General features: G+C 39.3%; 1 protein-coding gene across 4 annotated transcripts; it reads right to left on the reverse strand.

The window, feature by feature from the left end:
* Positions 1-1,181: 1,181 nt before the first annotated feature.
* Positions 1,182-20,730, reverse strand: tie1 (tyrosine kinase with immunoglobulin-like and EGF-like domains 1). Of its 4 annotated transcripts, none has more exons than XM_080506490.1 (24): positions 20,578-20,730; positions 19,366-19,662; positions 18,992-19,102; positions 18,708-18,863; positions 17,687-17,818; positions 17,101-17,241; positions 16,882-17,010; positions 15,788-15,933; positions 14,711-14,855; positions 14,452-14,610; positions 13,886-14,026; positions 12,431-12,733; positions 10,918-11,208; positions 10,257-10,450; positions 9,958-10,083; positions 9,788-9,851; positions 9,477-9,587; positions 5,979-6,169; positions 5,704-5,817; positions 5,172-5,242; positions 3,961-4,001; positions 3,261-3,357; positions 3,082-3,181; positions 1,182-2,749 (listed from the first exon to the last, which is right to left on the reverse strand). In XM_080506490.1, the coding sequence occupies exons 1-24, from the start codon at positions 20,636-20,638 to the stop codon at positions 2,678-2,680; spliced, it is 3,393 nt and encodes a 1,130-aa protein (XP_080362616.1). In that variant the 5' UTR covers positions 20,639-20,730; the 3' UTR covers positions 1,182-2,677. The 4 variants fall into 4 exon arrangements, with proteins under 4 accessions (XP_080362616.1, XP_080362615.1, XP_080362617.1 ...); XM_080506489.1 differs by having other exon boundaries at positions 9,958-10,104; XM_080506491.1 differs by lacking the exon at positions 12,431-12,733 and having other exon boundaries at positions 9,958-10,104.
* Positions 20,731-22,610: the final 1,880 nt, after the last annotated feature.

Below are 22,610 nucleotides of genomic sequence, written 5' to 3' on the forward strand. Positions count from 1 at the left end.
TGCTTGTGTGGATTCTCGGCTGTGTAAGGTTTTGAGACGGCACGGGAGGGCAGTTGCTGAGGGGCTGGGCAAATGTGACAAGTTGTGCTTTAAGCAGGAAGCGAAATTTGCGAACAGTGGAAGCAAGCACCAAAAAGGCAGTTTTGATAGGATTAAATATACACAGATAATGTGTTATCACTAAGCAACTAGATACAGTATAATAAGCAGACACTTCAAATGAAAACAGCTGCATGCGCACTATACCAAGATAATATTGGGAAATTAAAATTCGATTTTCTTTTCTGAAAACCCCAAGAGGAATGAAACAAGCCTTTGACTAATGGAAAGAGAGACGCACATGCACGCACATACGCCAACTCAGGTTTTACCTGCACAAAAATATCTCACTTCACTCGTTTACCTGTAGGTCCAACAAATAGATTCTAAATGGATAGAAGTATATATGAAGAAACTACTTTCTCTAATGTGTCTGAGTTATCAGGAAGCAAACCCACTGAATATGTAACTGTGGTCTGTTTGTGGAGGAAACTCAGTGACAGATCAGCTCGGTGCAGCCAGGCAGATTAGTGCTCCGGAACCTGCTGAAGACACTGGGGGCCCCCCAGTAGCCGGGCTTGTAAACTTCACACTACATGCTCACAAGTAATAAGTGGGTCAGCACACAAAGAAACACAGAACTGATTTTCTTTACCACCAAGAAACCATAGATTCATATTTATTCAATATTATATCTCAATATTGTATCTCTCCGCAGTGAGTTTATTGTTTGTTTTTCCAGTGGGTGCCTGATTCAAACCAACACTATTACAGTGCACATAAACTTCACTCATGTACCCTCCAGTGGAAGTCACTGCAATTTATACCATAGTGTTGATTAATTCCAGTTTGATATTCTTTAATTGATGTCAACCACCATAATCACCAACAAAATTAAACTACAGTACGAGAAACAAAGTTAATTCAGTTAATCTGATACAGAACCTTTGTGACAAGACACTTCTCGGAGAAAGCTCCTTTCAGTTTCCAACCCATAAGCAAAAAATGAATAGACTCCTCGTCGACTGTCTCCTTTCAACCTCTATTGAGGAAGAAGCTCCTAACATGATTAAATAATTTCCTGACCTTACAACACATTTTCAGATGGTTTTGTCAGTCCACAATCACAAATGAGACCCGTGTGTGAGAGGAGCTTTTTACATTTTAATCGATTTTGATGATGATGGCAACACATTTTCAACAATACACATATTGAGAGGGTCAATTTTCCAATGGTCAACCCCTGCTATAAAGTGAGACACAGTGGGCACGCCAGGGGCATCAACAATGTGCAGAGATAAAAGGAATACCGGTATCTGCTCTTTAAGTAAACTTTATTTTATTTTTTTTGTCATTCAGAGAGCTGCTTGTGTTTTTGTTCTATTTTTGCATAGATGGGCAATTTGAAAAACACCTTGAGAGAGCCGAATGTTGAGATTTAAACTCAATTCAAAATAAGTTCAGGTGATATTTTTTAACTTTATTCAATCTGTTCAGTGCAAGATCTGCAACTTGCATTGAACATTTTGAAAAAAATAAGTGCAGCAGTGTTTGAAAGCCCAAAGGAGTGTGTGTATGCCTGGTCGGAGGGAGAAGTTGATATTTCTAGAAGAGGGACCCAGTAGAAAAAGCTTGTGAGCCACCGCAAAGAAAGTTAGCACTTTGGTACAAAGCTGAAATCACTGTTTCAAATACTTCAAAGTAACTCCAAGTTGAAGTGTATACTTACATCTCATCAGGCAAAACCTTTATTTATAAAACCAGTAATAAACACACACTGCACATTCTCACATGGTGGATATAATACTGTTAGTATTGAATTGCATAGTATTAAAGGTAAATTACAAAGTTGATAGCTTGTAGACTGGCTGCCTGGTAGTAGCTGCACATTTCAAACTTTGCATGCAACTCATGAATATCAACGTAGTGTGTAATTCCATTTGTGACTAATTACATTGGAAGAGGATGGTTTAATACATCTGGTCTTTACACTGAAGCTTAGTACATACAGTAGTAGTTACATTCACATGGCAGTGATAGGCTACAAGTAATAAGCACAGATGTCCAGAAAGAGACTGCTTTTAAGTGCTACATTGAACTCTTTCAACGTTGATCCCCTCTAAAAATGGAGAACTTCAACGTTTGCGGTCCAAACTGCGTCCTCTATGTTCATAAAGTCCTTCTCCATTTCTCTTAATGGAGATAAAATTCCAGCGTTGGCACCCCACAGACCCTGTGGTGATTCAGCAAGTCACATAGCTCCAAATTTGGCCACTTCCCTGCCAAAAGCCCCAAAATTACCATCCAGCACTGTAGCCTTGGTAAAAAAAAAAAAACAACACGTACAAAGTTGTGTCTGTTTGTTCAGGGACTGGTTTGAATGTTTGTCCCAGAAAGAAGTAGTAAAAGCCACATCGGTCCATCCACAGCCCAGCCATTCTCCACTTCACCTTATCCTGGCGATACCTCCATACAGTGTCCTTTCACAGTTCTCCATCTATAGCTGGGTGGTCGCGGTGGAGCGGCGTGTCCTCCTGTCTTGGCGTTGAGAGGCAGGGAGGTGGCAGTATCGTGGTGACCTCCCTCGGGGCTTCGTCTTGGAGCTACGCGGCACGCTCGGGCCCGGGGGGGCTGGTAGTCAGGCCTCCTCAGCTGTAGCATCAATCCCAGCGTAGGTGAAGTTCTCAAACAAAGCCATGTTCACATAGGCCTGGGAAATATATTGATGAGTGTATATTAATTTAAATTAACTGGAAAAACTGGATTCTGTAAACTACAGAGACAGAAATGGTCTTCAGTATAAAAAATGGGGAAATTGGATTTCTTACACCTTCGATTTCCGAGAATTTGATAACCAAACTACACATTTTGAGTGGTTTGAGGTGAATTTGCTTAATCAAGTGTCTTAAACTGCATTTTTATTCATCGATCTATGCTAGAACAGTGCCAACTGCAAACCCACATTCAAACATCCCTTAATTTCAAAAACAGGATGTTTCCCTATACCCCGAAAAAGGCTGCATAGTGTGAATGAAGCATTACCTTCCGGGCTTCCTGCATCCTGTTGAGCTGGACAGAGATTTGAGAGAAAGGGGGTCTCTCGTAGGGCCGATCCCTCCAGCACTGCTTCATTAACTCATAACTAGTGAGGAACGTTGAAGTTTATTGTTTACTGGACTGAAGCGACAACCTAAATTCTCGCGAAAATGCTGAATACTCACACTTCGTCATCACAGTTTTTGGGTTTCTCCATCCTGAAGCCTTGAGGCAGTTTTTCATAAAGCTCAGCACATGTCATCCCACAATAAGGTGTACCACCTGATACACAAATGAGAAGGTAAATCAATGCACACCACCTCAGACCAACAACAGCTAATCTGTCCTTTTGTTCTTCCCCAAATCTCAAAAACACACATGCAAAACCCTTTTTCCTTTTCCTGCCCATGCATACCTTTATTTCTTTTAACCAATGATTACACCCACATGATATTTACTGGGAACATAGGTAATAGTAACTGAGCTACAGAGGAAGGATTCAGGTCAAATAAGCTTTGCTTCTTCCCATTCTTTTACTGACATAACTCCTGTTTGTGTGCATGTCGGTACGACTGAGTTAATGTTAACACGGTTATAGTTTTGTGGATATGGGTAGATACATGTTCTGTGTTCATAATAGTGTATAAATGGACATATTGTATATAAATGAGTTTTCACAATGTAATTATTTAAATGTGTCAAACAATAATGATGATACTTTATTCACATCCCTATATTAAAATGGCATTCTAACTTGTATGCAAGAACAAATAATATTAATTTAATTCACTGTGGAAGTTTTGAAAATGAATAGCCAAGTTTTGATCTGCTAAATTTGAGATATCCTCACTATGTGATGTAAGGATTAATGGGTTTCATACTCACCTAAGCTCACAATTTCCCAGAGGAGAACACCAAAAGACCAACTGAAGGAGAAAAAAACACAGAGATGACAGTTGATAAAACTTAGGCAAGGAGAATAAAAGCATTTTTGGGATAACTGGCTTCTTAAAACTGCCTTTACGTAGGTGATCATATCTGTAGACTTGCGAAAGATGCAGTCCTGCTTATCTATAGATGGTAAAGAGTGAAATAAGCTGTAACTCTTTTAAAAGACGTCACATCTGCAGGATATCTCTTTGAATTTAGTTTCTGTTGTATGGTCAATCTCAGTTTTAAGGAGCCCATCCTTTCTGCATCCTGGGGTTGCATGTGTGTATTTAAATGTCACCATCACCATACGGTGTACTGGGATGTTATACATTATGTAATAATGACATTTGATGATCCCAAAGACAACAGCACAGTCACACCACATGCCATACAATATATGCACATGAATCATTGCATAGTTTCAGGTCAATAAATGTTAAAATGATGATTTTTTTCCTCAAACTTTCTTTGTGAGATCCACTGAGACCTACAATAATAAGAAACCACCACCTTTCCTTTTCTCTTACGTGAGAGCCCCCTCCCTCTGACTCCACCCCCTGTCAGTTTCACATGTCACAACATTTTGCGGCAGATCGTAGAGACAGACAATCACACCATCACTCCGTCCGTCAAACGCTTCAGAGTGTTTTATTCAGTCTTCACTCTGTCTTTGTATTATTCTCATGTCTTTCTTTCTGCCTGTCCCAGTAATGTTTGCAACTCTCTCTGACCCAACAGACGTTCCACATTTCTTCCGTTAGCTGTCCCACGCTCGTCTCGCTTGCTCTCTGCTGTGTATAAATAGGCTCCAGTTGACAGGCCAACGTCTCTGCCTGTCTGCTGCGCTGCACTCAAGGCTTCCTGGTTGTGCTTATCAGTTCCACAACACACTACTATCACTCCATCAGTGACAGGGATGATTTGTTGTTTTCAGTGGAACGGCGCCTTGTGGTGTACATAATCAAAACTATACTAAGGGCTTGAATGTTTTCAGTGAGAAGCCTGTAATACTGAAGCAATAAGAGGGAAGGCCAATATTTATTTGGAGTTCCTCATTAGTTTGATGAAGCGTTACTTCAGGAAACGTCGTGAGCCGGTTCTCAGAGATAATTCTGCGTGCTAGAACAAACATTTCTGAAGGAAGAGTTCTTAGTGCAACTCACACGTCACTCTTGGTTGTGTACACGCTGTAGTTCAGGGACTCGATGGCCATCCAGCGAACAGGCAGCCTCCCCTGAGAGGAACACAACTGATTCAATTTACTAGAATCACACGATGCTTTTCAACAAGAGTATGAGATTTACTACTAACAAGAAACATAGAAATAAACAATATCGCAAATTAGAAAAAAAAAACCTCTTATATTACAAATCCCATGCCCTTAATATAAATAATCTAAGCTATAAACTCCTTTCCATAAGAGAACATGACTTCTGACAAAAAGTGACCTTTCCTTGAATGGCATTGAAATTCAGTGCCACAAAACAACATGATGAGCACTCGTTTTCTTTCTGAGCATGTAAAAAAACGAGGGTACAACAACAAAGGATTTTCTTTGTTGTGGAAATCCATGCAATGAGAAAATACCTGCAGACTCCATATAACGAATGCCCTTTGCTGGACTGAAACCAAAAAGAAAAAAGAAAACCAGTTTCCTTTGAAAGTAGTGCAACTGTGCAGGACCCCTCTACTCACCATTGTCTTCTTCACATAAACTTCCTCTCCGCGGGACAGACCGAAATCTGCTATTTTCGCCACAAGGTTGTCTCCTACAAGAACATTCCGAGCTGCCAAATCTCTGTGGATGAACTAGCAATAGAACAGAGGGAAATGCATGTAAATAACACTTTGAATAGAAATTGCAATATTATCAATATTGCCAATATGTTTCTGGACTACACACGGAATATCTTGAATATGATGAAGATGAAACATTCCCTCATTAAGAAACAGTCCCTGGCTGCTCCTACCTGCTTGTCACTGAGGTAATGCATCCCAGTTGCAACATCCACAGCGAACTGCAGCAGCTGCTGCGAGGTGAGGGTGGATGCCGTGCCGTGCTCTTTCGCGAATGCAGGATCGGTCTCCAGAACTCGGCTTTTCCTCAAAAAGTCGAGGAGGTTGCCGTATGGGGCATATTCGATCGCTATGTACAAGTAACCTGCAGGAGACAGAGGTTCAGGTCACCACGTCTGAAGCAGGGACGGGCAACTGTGAAGATAGTTGGGGGACAAAAAACTACAACTTCATGACTAAAGAGTCAAATTTATGCTCCAGCATCCTTAATACAATGACGTGAGTAGTGTGGCGACTAATTTTGTGCAAAACTTAAAAGTATACGAATAAAACAGACCAACAAATCAGCATGCATATACAATGCCCATGTTTGGTTCACAGTATATTTGATCCTTACTCATTATTGACGAAAGCAGGTTGCAGGTTCTAATTAGGGCTATAACGTCATATCTTTTGCTGATAAACATTTTGTCTCCTATTTGTATAAGTAGATAAGCAGCTCAGCCATCCACTACAATGACAAAAACCTTTCTTTGCATCCAAAAGCTTTGCTATCCTGTTTGATTTACACTGGGAAGAGACCCAGCTGAAAGCTGGCCGGGAGCCCCGACTTCAACAAGTCGGTCTTGACACTACACAGCTACATCAGGTCTTTTAATGAAAACCTAACAGAACCTTTTTGTTAATGGGTGATGGTTTCTAGCCAAGGTTGTACAGATCATGAGGGAAGTGTAACTGATGGAGGACTTTCATGGATAGCATCCAACATCATTAGTGAGGACTATTTGTGTATGATGGAAGAATGGACTGATGGGACGGACTGGTGGAAGAACAGGAACCAAAATAAATGTATGGTATTGATGAGCTGGGTCGTTTCAGGTGGTCAAGGACAAAAAGTGCTTTGTTTTCACTTATTTTGAAATGAAACAGCAGTCAAAGATCAAGACTTTCATACAGAATATCATTCCAAATGAAAATAAATGTATTACAGCATTTGCTTTTCTTCCACAAAAGGAATTACAAAATGTGATTATATATGATGCAACAGCTGCTTTATACAACTAAAGTGAGTAACTTTTAACTAAACTTTGCATTTAGTCATTCACATTATATGACTAATCTCTTTACATGAAGTCAACTTCAACCAAACTACTTTCTATTATCTTAGTTCAAATTGATCATCTATTTAGTTGATCTTCTCCACCTCACACACAATTTAATACTGAAATCCAGAGGAGTGATAGTTAATCAGCTAATGTGCTGATATATAGGGTTGAAATTGAAATGGTTCCAAATGTTAGTAAGATTAGAAGTTGATTGACCTTTTGATACGGCACTCTTTTTCTTTAAATGTTCACAAGATAGTGATCATTTCCTTTACAAGTAAACTATATTTAAACCATGTCACGTTCAGAAATTAGTTTTATCAAAATGAGAAGCAAACAGATGAAACCAGATTAAAATAATCAATTTTATGACTATATTTATGACTTTATGACTTGTCTTATTGTTCAAATATTTCAGATTTCCCCTGACCATTTTCTTTTCCTACTTCAGTCTTTCTTTTTTCCTATTAAAAATACACAAACAAGCATCAACTCAGTATCAATCGCAAATATTGTGTCACTGAAGGTGAGGCCTTATCTACTTTTCTACCTCTAAGTTGTTCTACTTATCCAAGTTGAATCTCAGTTTAAAAAAACAAAACAAAACAAAACACACTGAATTAATGTTGAATTTTTCTCGGCTGACTCAGCTTTGTAATGTTCGTCATGTATTTCACATACTCTATGTCCTCGGTCATATGTAATCAATATTTTATTAAATAAGAATAATTCAATTATTTAATTTAGAGACCACCGGATGGTGGTTGATGGAAGCTGATACTTTATGGCAAGAAGATAGACCAAGGAAACCCAATAGCTACAATACATGCCAGAGCATTAGAGATTTTAAATTAAACAGACACGATCACACAAATGTCTCAGGCAGGAAAAGAGTTGTTGAGGTTGAGCACATTATGGGGTCTCACCTACACATCCAGGTTTAGATGACAGAAAGTCAGATGGGATGGGTGTATCTGTCAATTATGAAAAAAGTCCTCGCCAAGTACAAGTGCAGCATATCAATAAGAACTGAACGAGGACTGATACTTTAATCTGCACATAAAATCATCAGGGCCTGATATAAACCTATATCCTGTCCTTAACCAAGACATTACAGAGATATATAAATGCGTGCATTTGCAGATAGTTGATATGTAGTTTGACACGCATACCGGAAAAATGACAACAAATATACATGCTATAAAACCTTAAACACAGCAGAAATATCAGCGATAACCCAGAATGTTGAATGTTTTGTTAAAAAAACTATAGTTTTTAGCTATGTTCCAGATATCATACTGAAAAATTGCACATCCCAGAGTATACAGGGAACTGAGTTTACAAAATGTTTTTGTGTGTGTATTTTTTCTTTAAAGTATATCTTATGCATTAGAAAAGCTGGACACCAAACTGGGTGCTAAGCATACATCAGACATTGGCCATGGGAGACATTTGTCCTTCATCTCCAAACTTTGTCAATTAGATCAATAAATTGTTGGTTTTACACGTGATGGTAGAATAATTGCAATTTTGAGCACATCGGAACCACGTATTAATCAAAATGACTCAAAATGACTTTATTATTGTGTTTATTTCAAGGTATAGGATATCAAATGCATGTGTGTTAATACGATAAGTCATTTTACTAAACAAGCTGCAACAATTGCCATAAATCCTTGTGCATCTCAGTCAGCCCTTAATAGCGAGGACGACATTTTTGTGAATCTCACAGTGATTTGTGTAACCTTAATGAGTATTATTTGTATATTGTCATCCTTTACAGTAAATAAATTTAAACAATGTGAAAAATGTGCATGTATATTAACATTACCATAGCAACACTAATCTTTATTGGCATAAATATCTCAATCTCATTTTGTTGGTCATTAAAGTAACCATCAATATCATCGTTTCACTGTTTGTAATATCTTGTAGCTTGATGGTTGATTATTTCTTTCACCATCTTGTAGTCATGAGATGAATTTGAACGGAATGTGTGATTTTATGTGTGAGGCAAACAAAAGTAAGTGAAAATCGGCACAAAAAAATTGGACATTATTAGCTAATGTGGTAATGATGCATCATGATAAACTACAGTTTGTGGGATACTTTACCATGCTGTATTAAGAGCATGAAGACACCTGGCTTAGTTAGAGGATTATATTTCAGAATCATATTATTTCAACTAAAGTTTTCCAAATATTATAATAAAAAAAATAAAGGCGTGGATGGACATTTATAAGAGGAATAGACCTTCAAATGACCAGTGTAGTTACAATAAATAATCGTAAACAATTCCCAATTCAAAGCAGTAACCATAACCTCCACTAGATGTCGCTAACTCACCTCTGTTCTCGCAGGCTCCTATTAGGTTGATGATGTTGGGATGCTGGCCTAGTTTACACAGCACTTCCAGCTCCCCTGCAAAGTCTCTGTGGTCATTTTCGGAGGCAAATTCTGCAGGAAGAACAGTGTACACAGCATCACTGAGTGAAATGCAAGCAAAGCAGTCTCTGGCTAGCATCACCAGCATGAAATTCTCACCATCAGTCAGAGGATGTATTACACCAGCATTAAAAATGTGCTGTGTCGGTGCAATGCATGTAAATACACTGTGTATGTTTGCAAGTCCATGAATTTAGATGTGCTGTGGTTACCTTTCAGCATCTTGATGGCTGCGCTCATTTTGCTGCCGTCTTTCTTGATCATAGCCTTGATGACCTGTTTTTGAAAAGGGCATCAGTGCAAGTGTCCACATTTTCAAATCATAAGAAAAAAAAAAAGATACAACTCAAATACTCAATAAATCAATGAAAACTTTGAATACCTGTCCAAAGTTGCCTTCTCCAATGACATCTTCAAACTTTATGTCTTCCCATTCCAGGATTGGATAGGTGAGAGGCTCCGGTGTGGGCTTCGGCCTCCGGGTCAAGGTTAGAGTTCCTGAATTAAACTGCAGAATAGTTTCCTCACCCTGGTGATATGAAGTCAACCAAATTACAAATATTTCACAGCTCTTTGAGGTTAGGTATCCTCTTCTACTTCATTGCCATGCTTGTCGCACCCCGAACCAATGAGTAGGTTCTCCTGTTTCTCAACATTCAGACTGAAACACATTAAGCATACCGATCCAGACTGGTAGGTAAATGTGCGCCGGCGGTTGAGCAGCGTCTTCCGGATGAAGAAAAGACCCAAAAGAGCCAAGAGGATAGTCACACAGGTGACGGTCACCGAGCCCACCACTGCCACCAGCAGCTGGTAACTGTCCCCGGCAGGCCTTCTTGCCACACCCTGGGTGGTCGGTGTTAAACTCTGAAGGCCTAGCAGAGGGGAAGACATGCAAGGGACAGAGGCCAAGATTGGGGACCAATAAGAGATAGAGATCATTATTACACAGGGGAGGGGGGGGAAAGATGTGCTTCTTAAATGTATTATCTTGTTAATTCAGTGCAGACAGTAAAATACATTACAGGCCAGGAGAGATTTTCTACAGGAAGCTATTTGTAGCATGAACAGACAATAAGTTTACATAAAAGTAACTGTTTAAGGGCTTTTATTTATATCCCCAGACTAAACCAGCCTTTTTCAACGATGCTGTATTTACAGTCCCGATGATTCCAATTCTACCTCAAATCTTATTGAATATATATATATATATATATATATATATATATATTTTTTTTTTTTTTTTTTTTTTTTTAATTATCTTTTATTAAGCCAGCTTTCAGTGCACGACACATAGTAATATCACAGGAAATATACAACAGTCGGTTAAATTCCCACTCACCATCCCCTTGTGTCATCGCCTGAACAAACTTGCTCCACTCTCCCGGCACTTTGGAACAGGCTCTCACTCTGAACTGGTAAAGCGTGCTGCCGTTGAGCGCGGTTACGTCTTTAGTGGTCTTGTTTCCGTCATCTGTGTCCACCCAAGGGTGGGGGTTCCCCTGGCCCACCGGCTGATACTCTATTGTGTATTTGATGATGCCTCCGTTTGGGTCCTCGGGGGCCAGCCACCTCACTTGGATGGCGGACACCGACAGGGGCAGGGCCTGGATGTTGCGTGGTGACGACGGGCCTGAGGTACAGAAGTGATCGTGTCGTGAGGATCAGCAAAAAAGTTCTGAATTTAGTTTGTATTCAACAACTGCAGTCGTCAAGCTTGGCTGCTTTAAAGAGTTTCAATGTTTCAGAGAAAAACACTAATTGCATTGCCATTACTTGTTTTTTTTTGTTGTTGTTTTTTACTTGAGTGAGAAAGAAATTATACATTTGTCATTAACTATCTCTTGCTAAACTTTTCCCTCAAATTTTGTGGGAAAACAGAGAGAGAGAGTCATCAAGCAACCAGCAAGCATTAATAATGTTGTTTTTCTGAGTGTTTCAAGCAAATCCAACACAAATGTATCATTCAGGGTGCAATTTGCTGGGGGGGGATTGGATGTGTCTGTTCTAGATATAGAGGAATATTATTGCCATCGCCTGGGATAAAATCTATCTTTTCGGTCAGTGCCTCAGACCCCAAATCCAATCTGCAGTGTGTTGATTAGCTGGTATGAGCTTGTTTGTTGTTCTCTGTCCGTTTCTCTCTCACTATCCCCTGAACACAACGGGTGCAAACAGAAATAAGCCTGGATCTGCTGGAAGTTTCTTCCTGGTAAAAGGAAGTTTGTCACATGTGGGTTAGTTTCTATATTTCGATTTAAGGTCATGTTAAATGTCAATGTTAAAACTGGCACCGTATAGGTAAAACTGAAATAAAAACTGAGTATTAATACTTCACTGATTGAGAGCTTGAAACAAATCCAATGAATTACTATTAAAATGTCAGTAAAGTGTTCTAACTTCAGAACAGTCTCAAGAGTTTTCAGTTTTCCTCCAGTTGAGATGGCTTTGCTTTATTTGCTAAAAAGAAAATTGATTCTGGATATCCAAAAGTAACTGGGACCTCAATTTATGTAATTTACAAAATAGTTACATATTTCTTCAACATATTGAGAAAAAAAAAATGAAATTACATGATATTTCACTATCTACAAAAAATCAGTATCACCTAAAAAAAGGTGCACTGATCTCCCTGTAAATCATACTGACCCTCTTTTGTTTTTTGTTTTTTTTATAATCACATCCTTATTCTAATAGATTTAACCAGTTATTCCACCACAAACGGTGTATATTGTATGATTCAAATTATTTTATTTTTTTTCCAAAAAGTACAAAGGATAAGTTGGTTTAGGAATAATTGAAAGTAGCCTTCCCTTGCAGCCTATCTTCTAACCAGCAGCAGAGGTCTTAGTTACCCTGGCTGTGGATGCGGAAGTGGTAGGGTTTGGAGAGCGGCCCCTGGCTGCCACAGTTGATGAGGCACACCACCACCGTATAGTCTCGCTGGTACTCCAGGTTGTGGAACTTGGTGGAGAGCACATTTAGAAGAGTGGTGTCCTCCAGCAGTTTCTCACTGTAGGGCGGCGGCCCGTAGAGCTTCACTAAAAAGCCACTGGCCGTGTGGGCATTAACGACATTGTTGGCGGGCAGCCGCCAGCGAACAGTAACATTGCGGCCCTCCACCGAGCTGATGTCAATCTCAGGTCGAATTGTGGGCTCTGCAGCGACAGGGAACACAGGATGAGCTGGAGAGCAAAATGGCTCTTGGTGCATTTTCTCATCAAGCTGTAACACTGACGAGCCTTGAATTTCTTTCAACAAATCGTTTGACCGAGGATGCTGCATGAAGCTGGTGCACCAGGCATTTCATTACTGTTGGGTGTCCTCCGTTCTGTGGCTGACTCAAAATAGTCCCAAAAGGTTAGGCCTGTCTGTCATGGCTTTGTAAATATGAGTGTTAACGATTGCAGAATCTTCAATTTTGATGGGATTCTCACTGTGGATTAAACTTCAAGTTGCTCATGATTGACCTTTTCTTAGTATGGGGCTCTTTCAAACTGTCTTTATACAATATCAAGAAAAATTCCAACCAGGAGAATCTGTTTAATTTCTAGTTTTCTAGCATTTTTGGGCATTTTGTGTAAGGACACGGTCTTCAAATTTAGCAGTTTCCACCTTTTTTTTTATTTCAGAAGAGAAAGGCTCTCATTGTGATCCCTGACACCTTCCCACAGGGGTCCCTGGATGTATAATTGTTTTAACAATTAATATGAGTGTCCTTTCACACAGTAACCACACACTGAGACGGAGAAAAACTTATTGAAGATATCAAAAATTAAGCTCAGAAACAGGCCCTCTATCATTTCTCTTATTATTATATTTCTTGCACCCATGCACTCAGATAAACTATCTCCCGCTGTACCGCAGTCATTTAGGAATACATTCCTGTTGTCACTATTCTTAAACAGGTTTGTGACTCTGGGCTGATTGATGATGAAGAAAATCTTTTTTTTTTTCTTTTTTTTTGCTATAAATGATTCAATCCTTAAGGGTATTTGATATATTTTTCCACAGAAGGGTCCACTTGAGTCCACTTGAGTCCACTGGCGTCTGTCTATATTTACGCCTATATTTGAATCACCAGGGCAGATAAGCCACTGAGGAAACACAGCTGTCTTCTTTAGGCAATGGGTGAAATGAATCACTTCATCACTGCTTTAGCAGACCTAAAATACTTATGCTTGCTTAGGTGTTATGGTCCTCTCAATGGACGTTTGCTCCCAGGCAAGTTTTCCCATATAACTATACTTCAAACTCAGTGTTTGTGTGTACCCTCTGATAGTGACAGCGCAGTATTCTGTGGGTCTTACCCGGACACTCAGTCTCCATGATGGCCTCTGGCCCCGGCGCCCCTTCTCCTCCTTCCCCAGGACGACTCAGCTGGACACGCACACGGTAGCGAGTCGAGGGCTCCAGGTTCATCAGTGTAATGGGCTCTTTGTCACTGTAAACTGAAAGATGGTCAAGTTAGAATATTTTCACTGCAGACTTGTGCATACATCATCGACGTTGGCACAGACACTTCAGAAGTTCGACGTTTACTCACTGAATGTTTGTTTAGTTTACAGCAAAATACACTCAGACCTCAACTAAACGATGTCCCTGGCCCAATGCACTAGTACATATATTTTAGCATTTTTATGACGTTTATTTGTAAAAACTACTCTTTTATGTTGTTTTTGCATAATGCTTGTTTTTGTTTCAGCCATCACAATCCAACCTCAAATGTGCTCGGTGTGTTTGTAAATAATAGAAAATAGAGGTTACTACAATGTTTGCTTTCAGTGCTTCTATGCAAGGAAATCAATCAACAGGGAATTCAGCTCCACAGTGGGATAAAGGCCAACTACATAGCTAAATTTTTTTGCATTCTTACCAATGATTGAGGACCATGAATGTCCATTTTCCACAGGCTTGTAGAGGAGTCTGGTGGAGACGATGGGGCCGTCCCCTCTGTGGGAGTCCACTGGCATCACCAACAGCTGCTTACTCCTCTTTTCCAGCAATTTGGGAGCAGATGTGGGCACCGGGGGCTCTGTGTGGACAGAGGAGTGGACTTTAGCGAAATGTTTGGAAATGTTACCAGTGCCTGTCACTTGAATAATATATTTCCCCTCTCTGTAGACACGTCAGACCTTTAATGGTGAGGTTGAACTTGCGGGAATCCCGGCCCAGATTGGTGGACACCCTGCACTCCCACAGTCCTCCTTGTTGGGCATTCAGACGAGTGATCTCAAACATGGCGGTGCTCTTATTCGAGTCCATAACTGTGCGAGAGGCCTGGCAGTAAATCAGAAGAAAGCATTACAGTGAATGTTGAAAACGACATTTCCTACTGAACTTGTTTTCCCGAGGAGAGAGAAGGAGGCAAAAAAAAGAGACATTTCTTTATTCACCCTGGAAGTGCCTGTCAGGTTCTTGTCAGACTGAGTCTCTTTTATCAAGGAAACAGTACAGAAACAGAGTGTATCACTTATAAAGAAATACATTGCGACTGCTGCACTGCAAAGTGGTACAACCTTATCTGGACTGACCATTGTGTTGTTGGCTTCCTCCAAATGTGACTCAAATGTAGTCATCAGTATCAGCTTGAAAGCGCATTTCAAATCAGCTCTACCATTAAACTCGGTCGACTATTTGGGCTTTTCTACTTGAGACACATTTAAAAAAAGATTAAGACACTGAGAAAATGAAACATTAATTTGATAGCTTTCTTGCAAAGTGGTACGTTCAGCAGAGTCTGAGTCTGTAATGAAGACATCTGTGATGCTCTACGCAAGCTCCCTCAAGTGGTATGTGGGGGGCAAGTCATCTATAAAATGTATTTGAATTAATATGAAAATATGTACAATCATGAAAATAAAACAAAAACTTGGAATTAAAAATGTAAAACATATGAAATTCATATTCAAAATAAGTATGTAAGTAATTAGTCCATATCTCCAAGGGCAACGTTCATCTCATATTGATACTAAACAATAACCGTTAATATTGTGATATATTGTGCAGCCATGCAGGCTTAAGTGTGAAAATATGTGCACCTTACCCAACTAAAAACGATTATTATTAATGATAGTATCTCTTGTTAGTGCAAATGTAGCTCCTACGTGTTTTGTGTTTTCACTTTATTTATATATTTCATGAACAGCATGTAATATAAATCTCTTAAGTTTTTTTAAATTTCTACAGAGGCCTGCTGTGAGTAAAATTACCTTGAGCACAGTGCTATCCAGCTTCCGCAGCTCTATGTTGTTGTGACTTGGCAGAGGGTTTCCAGTGGCCGAACAAAATATCTTAGGATTAGAGTTCAGATTCCACTCCAAGTTACCATCCAAGTCCAAAATCTGGGGAGCTCGGTCTGAAGACAGAGAATGAGATGAGGAAGAAATGTACAGAGAAAACACCCTAATGAATAAAAGAGAGAGGTGATCAGAGGTAATTTAATGCATATCAAAACCTGTTTTCAATCTCAAACTGTGGATCAGATTTTAAATTCACAAAAATTCACTTTTATGTGAGAACATATGCAGCAGTTTGCGCTTTTGATACAGCTGTGTCCATAATGGCCATCACCAATTAACCTCAGATGCATGTTTTTGGACTGCGGGAATAAACTGTAACCTGAGTTTCCATAGAAACCCTATAAATGCACAGGTAGAACATGCAAACTAATGTGCAAACCACAACAACACTGTGCAGAGACACATTTGATGTTCGAGATTAAATGAAATGGTGCACTTTATCTAGGGAATTAAATTTTTTTAAGAATGACAGAATTAGACCTATAAAATGAAATAGGTAAAGGCTCAGTTGTTTTTCGCCCTGTTCGGTCATTAAAGTGGTTTGAATGAATCAAAATGTCCCTATGCTCAGGCTTCAGCCCTCTGATAGTTTAGTTAACAAATGCGATAGATAAAAACACTTAAAATCCTACCTTACACAAGCATTAATTTAACTAGTGTATAAAGAAATCAGTGCAGCACAGTTTTCTGGTATTGCCATGGGTCATTTAAAACATATAAACAAAAATGTGGCTCTTTGGGAATTAATTGAATAGATAAATGGAAAACAAATAAAGGACATGCTGGCTTTCACAGGGGTTCAATTGGATTTGATCATAACTGGAAATAAAGCCAAAGTGTGAAATGAAGTTGTGGTTTAACAAGTTGTGTATTATGTATGTGAGACACAAAAGGAAGCATTATTTTCCGAGGGAGGTGTTGGCAGTTGAAAATATGTGAAAAACAATACACATGACAGTTTCTTATGAGTGTCTCAAGTCAGTTATGATTGCGATGATACCCACCAGACTTCTCACAGTTTTGTCCTCTCCACCCTGTGGGACACTGACATCCACTAAAGCGATGGCAAACTCCTCCATTCTGGCATTTACAGCTTAACCTGCAGTCTGGTCCGTACATGTCATTGCGGCAGGCTGATAAACAAAAAAAAAAAGAAAATGTTATTCATTCTAACGCAATATATATACAACCATGATAACATCGTTTAGGGGAGGCGTTCCCACCAGTGTTGCAACGGCTTCCAGACCAGCCGCTGGCACAGGAGCAGCCGTACGGATCCGGTAGGCAGAAACGAAGCCCCCTGCAGTTCGGCTCGGCGCCGCACGACTCCTGGCAGTTTCGACCAAACATTCCTTCTCTGCAGGCTGCGAGCCGTCAGCGAAAGACAAATTCACCAATATGTTTATTTAAATTCCTCGAGTTCTGCTTGCGCTATGCTTTAACAAGAGTTGCAAAACAGTGTAATTCTTCCAGTGGAAACCACTGCTTCAGTTTTAATAGCTGTACTGATTGCTGTGAGCGACTCAGACTGGTTTATTTTCTGATGACATGGCGTTTTCAATGGCATTATGAGAGCAGGTGGTGTCAAATTTGACTGAACCTGACAGATCATTGTACTCTTACCAGTTCTGTTCTCTGGTTTAGTGTTCATGTGATGGATCCTGACATGTACAGCTTATGGCCAGGGTCTCGCTTAATATTTTCAGGATACCTCGCTCTTGATATTCTATAACATCTGTTATCTTCTAGTGTATCTGAAAGGTCGGATGTCTGTCTCATCTTAACCTTTACATCGATTGAGTTACAAACCTGTCTCGCAGCGTGTTCCCATGAACCCCGGAGGACAGATACAGTCTCCGTCGGCATCATGACACACTCCACCATTAACACACTCTGGACAATCCTGTTCACAGAGAGGACCCCACTTCTTACTTGGACAGTCTTCAAAGGCAGAAAGAGAATTATGTTAGTATTTTGATACTTTTCATATATGTAAGGCATCCATCCATCCAACCTGTACCTTCTTGCTGTGAGGCGAGAGTACTAATCACTGCCCAATAAGACATATGATATTTAATTAATTTGTATGGGTTGGAAGAATTTTCTGATGTACTTTTCAGTCTGGCATCTCAGCTTAATTTAGCATTAAGCCTTTGAAAATGTAGAAACACCATCCAGGATCAATCCATACATGAAATTATCCCTTTACAGACATTTCTTAATGTATAAAGTCAAACTGCATGCATACGAGAGACACATTTTTTCCTCTTAACACTGATTGAGGCTTTAAACAGTTTCACAAATAGGGATTTACCTCTATCTAACCAAACTGTATTGGAAAACAAATCGATTATTCATCATAGGAAATAAAACCAAAATCTGCATGGTCTCTATGATTTTTGCAACATTTTGTTTTACAGATGTGTTTGTTTTATGTCTGGACACAATATTTTGCAAACAATTCACAGGCCCATTACTTGTACTTTACTTATTTTAGCAATGTAATACAGCCCCACATAAAATATATTCCTCTTTTCCTTTCCTCATTTATTTCTATGTCTTATATAATGATTATTATAAAATGATGATTATTATTATTCTGATTCCTATCTGTACTTACTCAGATTACACTGACTTTGGTTTTACTCACCCAGTGAGTTGAATCTTTGTAGATATGAGCAAGACCAGATAAACAAAAATTCAAATTACATCACAATTGCCCTTAAAAGATGGGCTGAAAACCATTGTTTAATCTGGCTTTGAGTGCAATTTGTTCGTACTGTTTTCGTTTCTGTTTCTAAATGTTCAAACATGTCACAATTCCACATACCTCTGACAATGAGCCTCATCCAGGCTCCCTGGAGGGGGATGTCTCCAAAATAGCTGGCACTGTAGATGCCTTGGTTGGTAAAAGTTGCATTCTCCACAGTGAGTACAGCAGTGCGGTTGACAATATCATTCCAGTTAGTCATGTAATAGTAGTTTCCTACAAAAAAATAGAAAAATATTAAGGACCTCGGTCAATATCTTTAATTAAATAATAATAAGTATGCTGTATGTGTGTAACATGAGAGTGGATTCTTAATGTACTAGTAGTTTAGATTTCTTTCTCACCATTATTCTTCCAGGTTACATCCCTCTTTTGGGTGCTGAGGAGCTGCATGCTGAGGTTGACCGTTTCTCCTCGGTTTGCAGTTATTGTGATGTAATCTGGGATGAAATTAGCTGTAAAGACCGCAAACAAGGAGGGTAAGTTTAAAGGTGACACAAGTCTCCAAAATGAAATAAATATAATGTGAAATAAATATGTAAACATTGTGAATAACTAGATAAAAGCCAATACGGGTAAATAGAATCACTACTTTAGTACACACACACACACACCCACACCCACACACACACACACACACACACACACACACACACACACACACACACACACACACACAGACGAATGAATAGAAATGACAAATGAGATCTGTACACACCTCTGCCAAAGTTGTTAATCATTGTGACGGTCTCCAGTGGGCCAGCTTCCCGAGTGGACTCGCAGTAGAAGATACCGATATGATCCAGTTCGCTGAAGTCTCTGGCAACAGCCTCCTTGTTCATGGGCTTATGCACTTGAAAATTTGGCTTCTTTGGAAATATTAGAATCTTATTGTCTTTCTTGATGTCCAGCTTGACCTGGGCGACGTTGCGCTCCCCACTGATACAGGAGAGGGAGAAGTGCTTGACGTTTTGGACCTCAGCCGTGGAGATCATGGTCAAGTCAATCACAGCACCTGCAGGGTGGGACACAAGTCATTGTCTTAAATCTATTGACCAGGTCATGTAAGAACACATACTATCAGTTATCGAAGCCAGGAACCCATTAATTTTGAGCGAAGGACACATGTTTGGCACACTGATGAAATCTGTGTAGCACTGAACCAGATCATTCAAAGCATATGTGTGGCATTGATCAAATGTTTTGCTTTTTCTGTCGATTGATATTTGTCATACTCAATTATAGTTGTATAATATATCCATCTACTATCTATAACAACTTAATCCAGACTGGGACTGTGGTGCCTTGGTGCACAATTAGTCGAAAACATGGTATTTAATTGAATGATAGCCTTCAAAAGTGCTTCAAATATCAAATGAAAACCTTAGAGTTTTATCTTTACATCAACTAAAACCGAGAAAGTGACTTGAATCCATCTGATCATATGGTCTGGATCTGAGAAGGATCTCTTTTTGCCTTTGTAAACTCACCAGGTAAAATATAAGACCCTGCTCCACATCATCAATACAGACACTGGAAAGAATGATTGACAGCAGTACTATAGGTTTTTCAATAAATGTCCAAAACCCCCATTAAAACAAGTTTGCCCAATAGTCCTTCTCACTGGTATTTTAGCCCATGATCAACCAAACAATTGCAGGAAACGTGGATGAGCTCCTGTTTCCCCCCAAATGACAAGCACTCCACTGTTAACAGCGGTCAAGACTTAAGTTAAACTTCTAAAGTGGGATTTGGCAATGGAACATTTCTCTTTTTAATATCTCTTTCTTCGACAATATAGTTAACTTCTCTTACATTACACCCCCCCCCCCCCCCCAAACACACACACACACACACACGCACACAAACAGCTGTAAGATGAGTTGTAAGATGAGTTGTTCTTTTGTTTTATTTTTATTATTTTACTTACCCGTTAAATGAAAAAGGCACAAGACAAACACCGACAAAATCCTCATATTTAAAATCCTCATTGACGAAAACGCCGTGCTGTGAAGTCTTCCACCAGTTGGGGTTTTTTCAGGGAAATATCTACACGCACTTTGGCGACGCTGCGTCAAGACGACGCGCCGTTTTACGCATAACTCGGCGAATATCGCTTATGTCAAGATTAGATGTAAAAAAAAAAAAAAAAAAAAAAAAATCTCAGCCGTGATCTATAAACCCTCAGAGAAGAAATTATACGGATCACCCGATAAATCCAGGACCCAGTTGACGGTAAAGCTCAGCTTTCTCTGGGTGGGAAAGGAAGGAAGAGCGTCACCAGACAGCGGAGGACTGCTGGCGCGCTTCAAGACCTCCCAGATACGATGGATGTGTTTATGAGTTTAAACTTTTGTCACTTTCTGCTCTCGATCATTGCTCAGCACTCGACTTGTGTTTGAAAAGAAACGAAAGTTCAGCTTCCAGAGTAAAACGATCATATGGCCAGCACAGTCAATGTTAAATTTTACTATGCGAGAGAATGGTTTATGTCGTCCCCTCAATTTTGTGTTTATATGTGGACAATGATGAGTGTTCCACTTTGGTTGCTGTATATGATACATATTGCACACTTTTCAAACGTTTTTGCAAAAGGAAACTAAAATGTATTGATACTGAATGATTATATTGATAGGATGATAAGTTTCTTTAAAATATTTACTTTGGATATGGCACCTTTCTTTGAAACACATATATTGACATATGTTAGACAGATTTCCATATTCAATGCTTTCTGAATAAATCATAACAATAAATGTGTAACTACTATACACTTCTATATATAGAAGTTATATATAGTTAAAAATACACTATTGCATAATAAATATCCGATCATTGGCACAAATCAATTAACTGATGATATACTGTTACTTTTATGAGTTTTATTTAAACACAGAATTGTAGTTTTATTAACCTTTCACATTTTCAAATTAAATGCATCAATCCGGTGCACTGACTTGAAGGAAGAATTGCTTTGCATTTAACAACAGTGAGCGAACACACACACGCGCGCGCGCACACACACACACACACACACACACACACAATGATGTTCAATTAATGTGAAATGTAAAAATACCTAAATCTATTTTCCCCCCCGCTGCTCGCCCGAACCTGTCTGACACCAGGAGGTCTGATTCATAATCATGCATTCAGTGATTGCAATTAAATCATTATTGTTGATTTAGAAGCAAAGTGAAGCAATGCACAATATATTTAGTGTATCCATTTGTCCTGTATGTAAAAAAATAATTCAGTGCAAACATTGAATCTGTGTAAACTGCACATGCATGCCTCACACTATTGTGATGGGTTAAATGCTGCAGAAAATCTGATGCAGTAGCAGCTTTTATCAAGTTTTGCCAAAAGCAACAGCTTTGTTCTCTCACTTGTATCACTTGGTTTTAATCCCCGCAGCTTTTATAGTCAGTCTCCCTTTCCCCTCCTCATAATCACTCATTGTCAGGAAATGATGAACAATATGCATGTTGTGTCTATTTCTGCCATAATCTTGTAAAGACTGTCTCACTCTTAAGACATCCAGTTGAAACAACTGTACCCCTTCTCTAAAGGGAAAAAAGAAAACCCACTGGGCTGATTTGGTGTTTTCTTTACATTTCCTTGCAGCTTCAGACAATCGCCTTGAAGTGGACACAACTTCTTATTGTTTGAGAGTTCCTGTTTTCAGTTTCTGGAACTTACATGGGTTTGTGTAGCCAGCAAGGCACATTCTATTGTAAGCTTATCTAAAAACAAAGAATTAACTGGCTTAGGGTTTGGAAAGTGATGATGCATTAATATCAAATCAGAATATTACAATAATGTCATTGCGCAATGTCATATTATTTGTAAATCACACAACGATGGAACTGCATATGACAAAAGAAGAGATTTATTTCTTGCCACAAAGGGATAGGGATTAGTTTTTTCTTGACAATTAGTGCTGTTCTCTTGCTTTGTCAG

Source organism: Blennius ocellaris (genome assembly GCF_963422515.1).
Source record: "Blennius ocellaris genome assembly, chromosome: 12".
Classification (NCBI taxonomy): Eukaryota; Metazoa; Chordata; class Actinopteri; order Blenniiformes; family Blenniidae; genus Blennius; species Blennius ocellaris.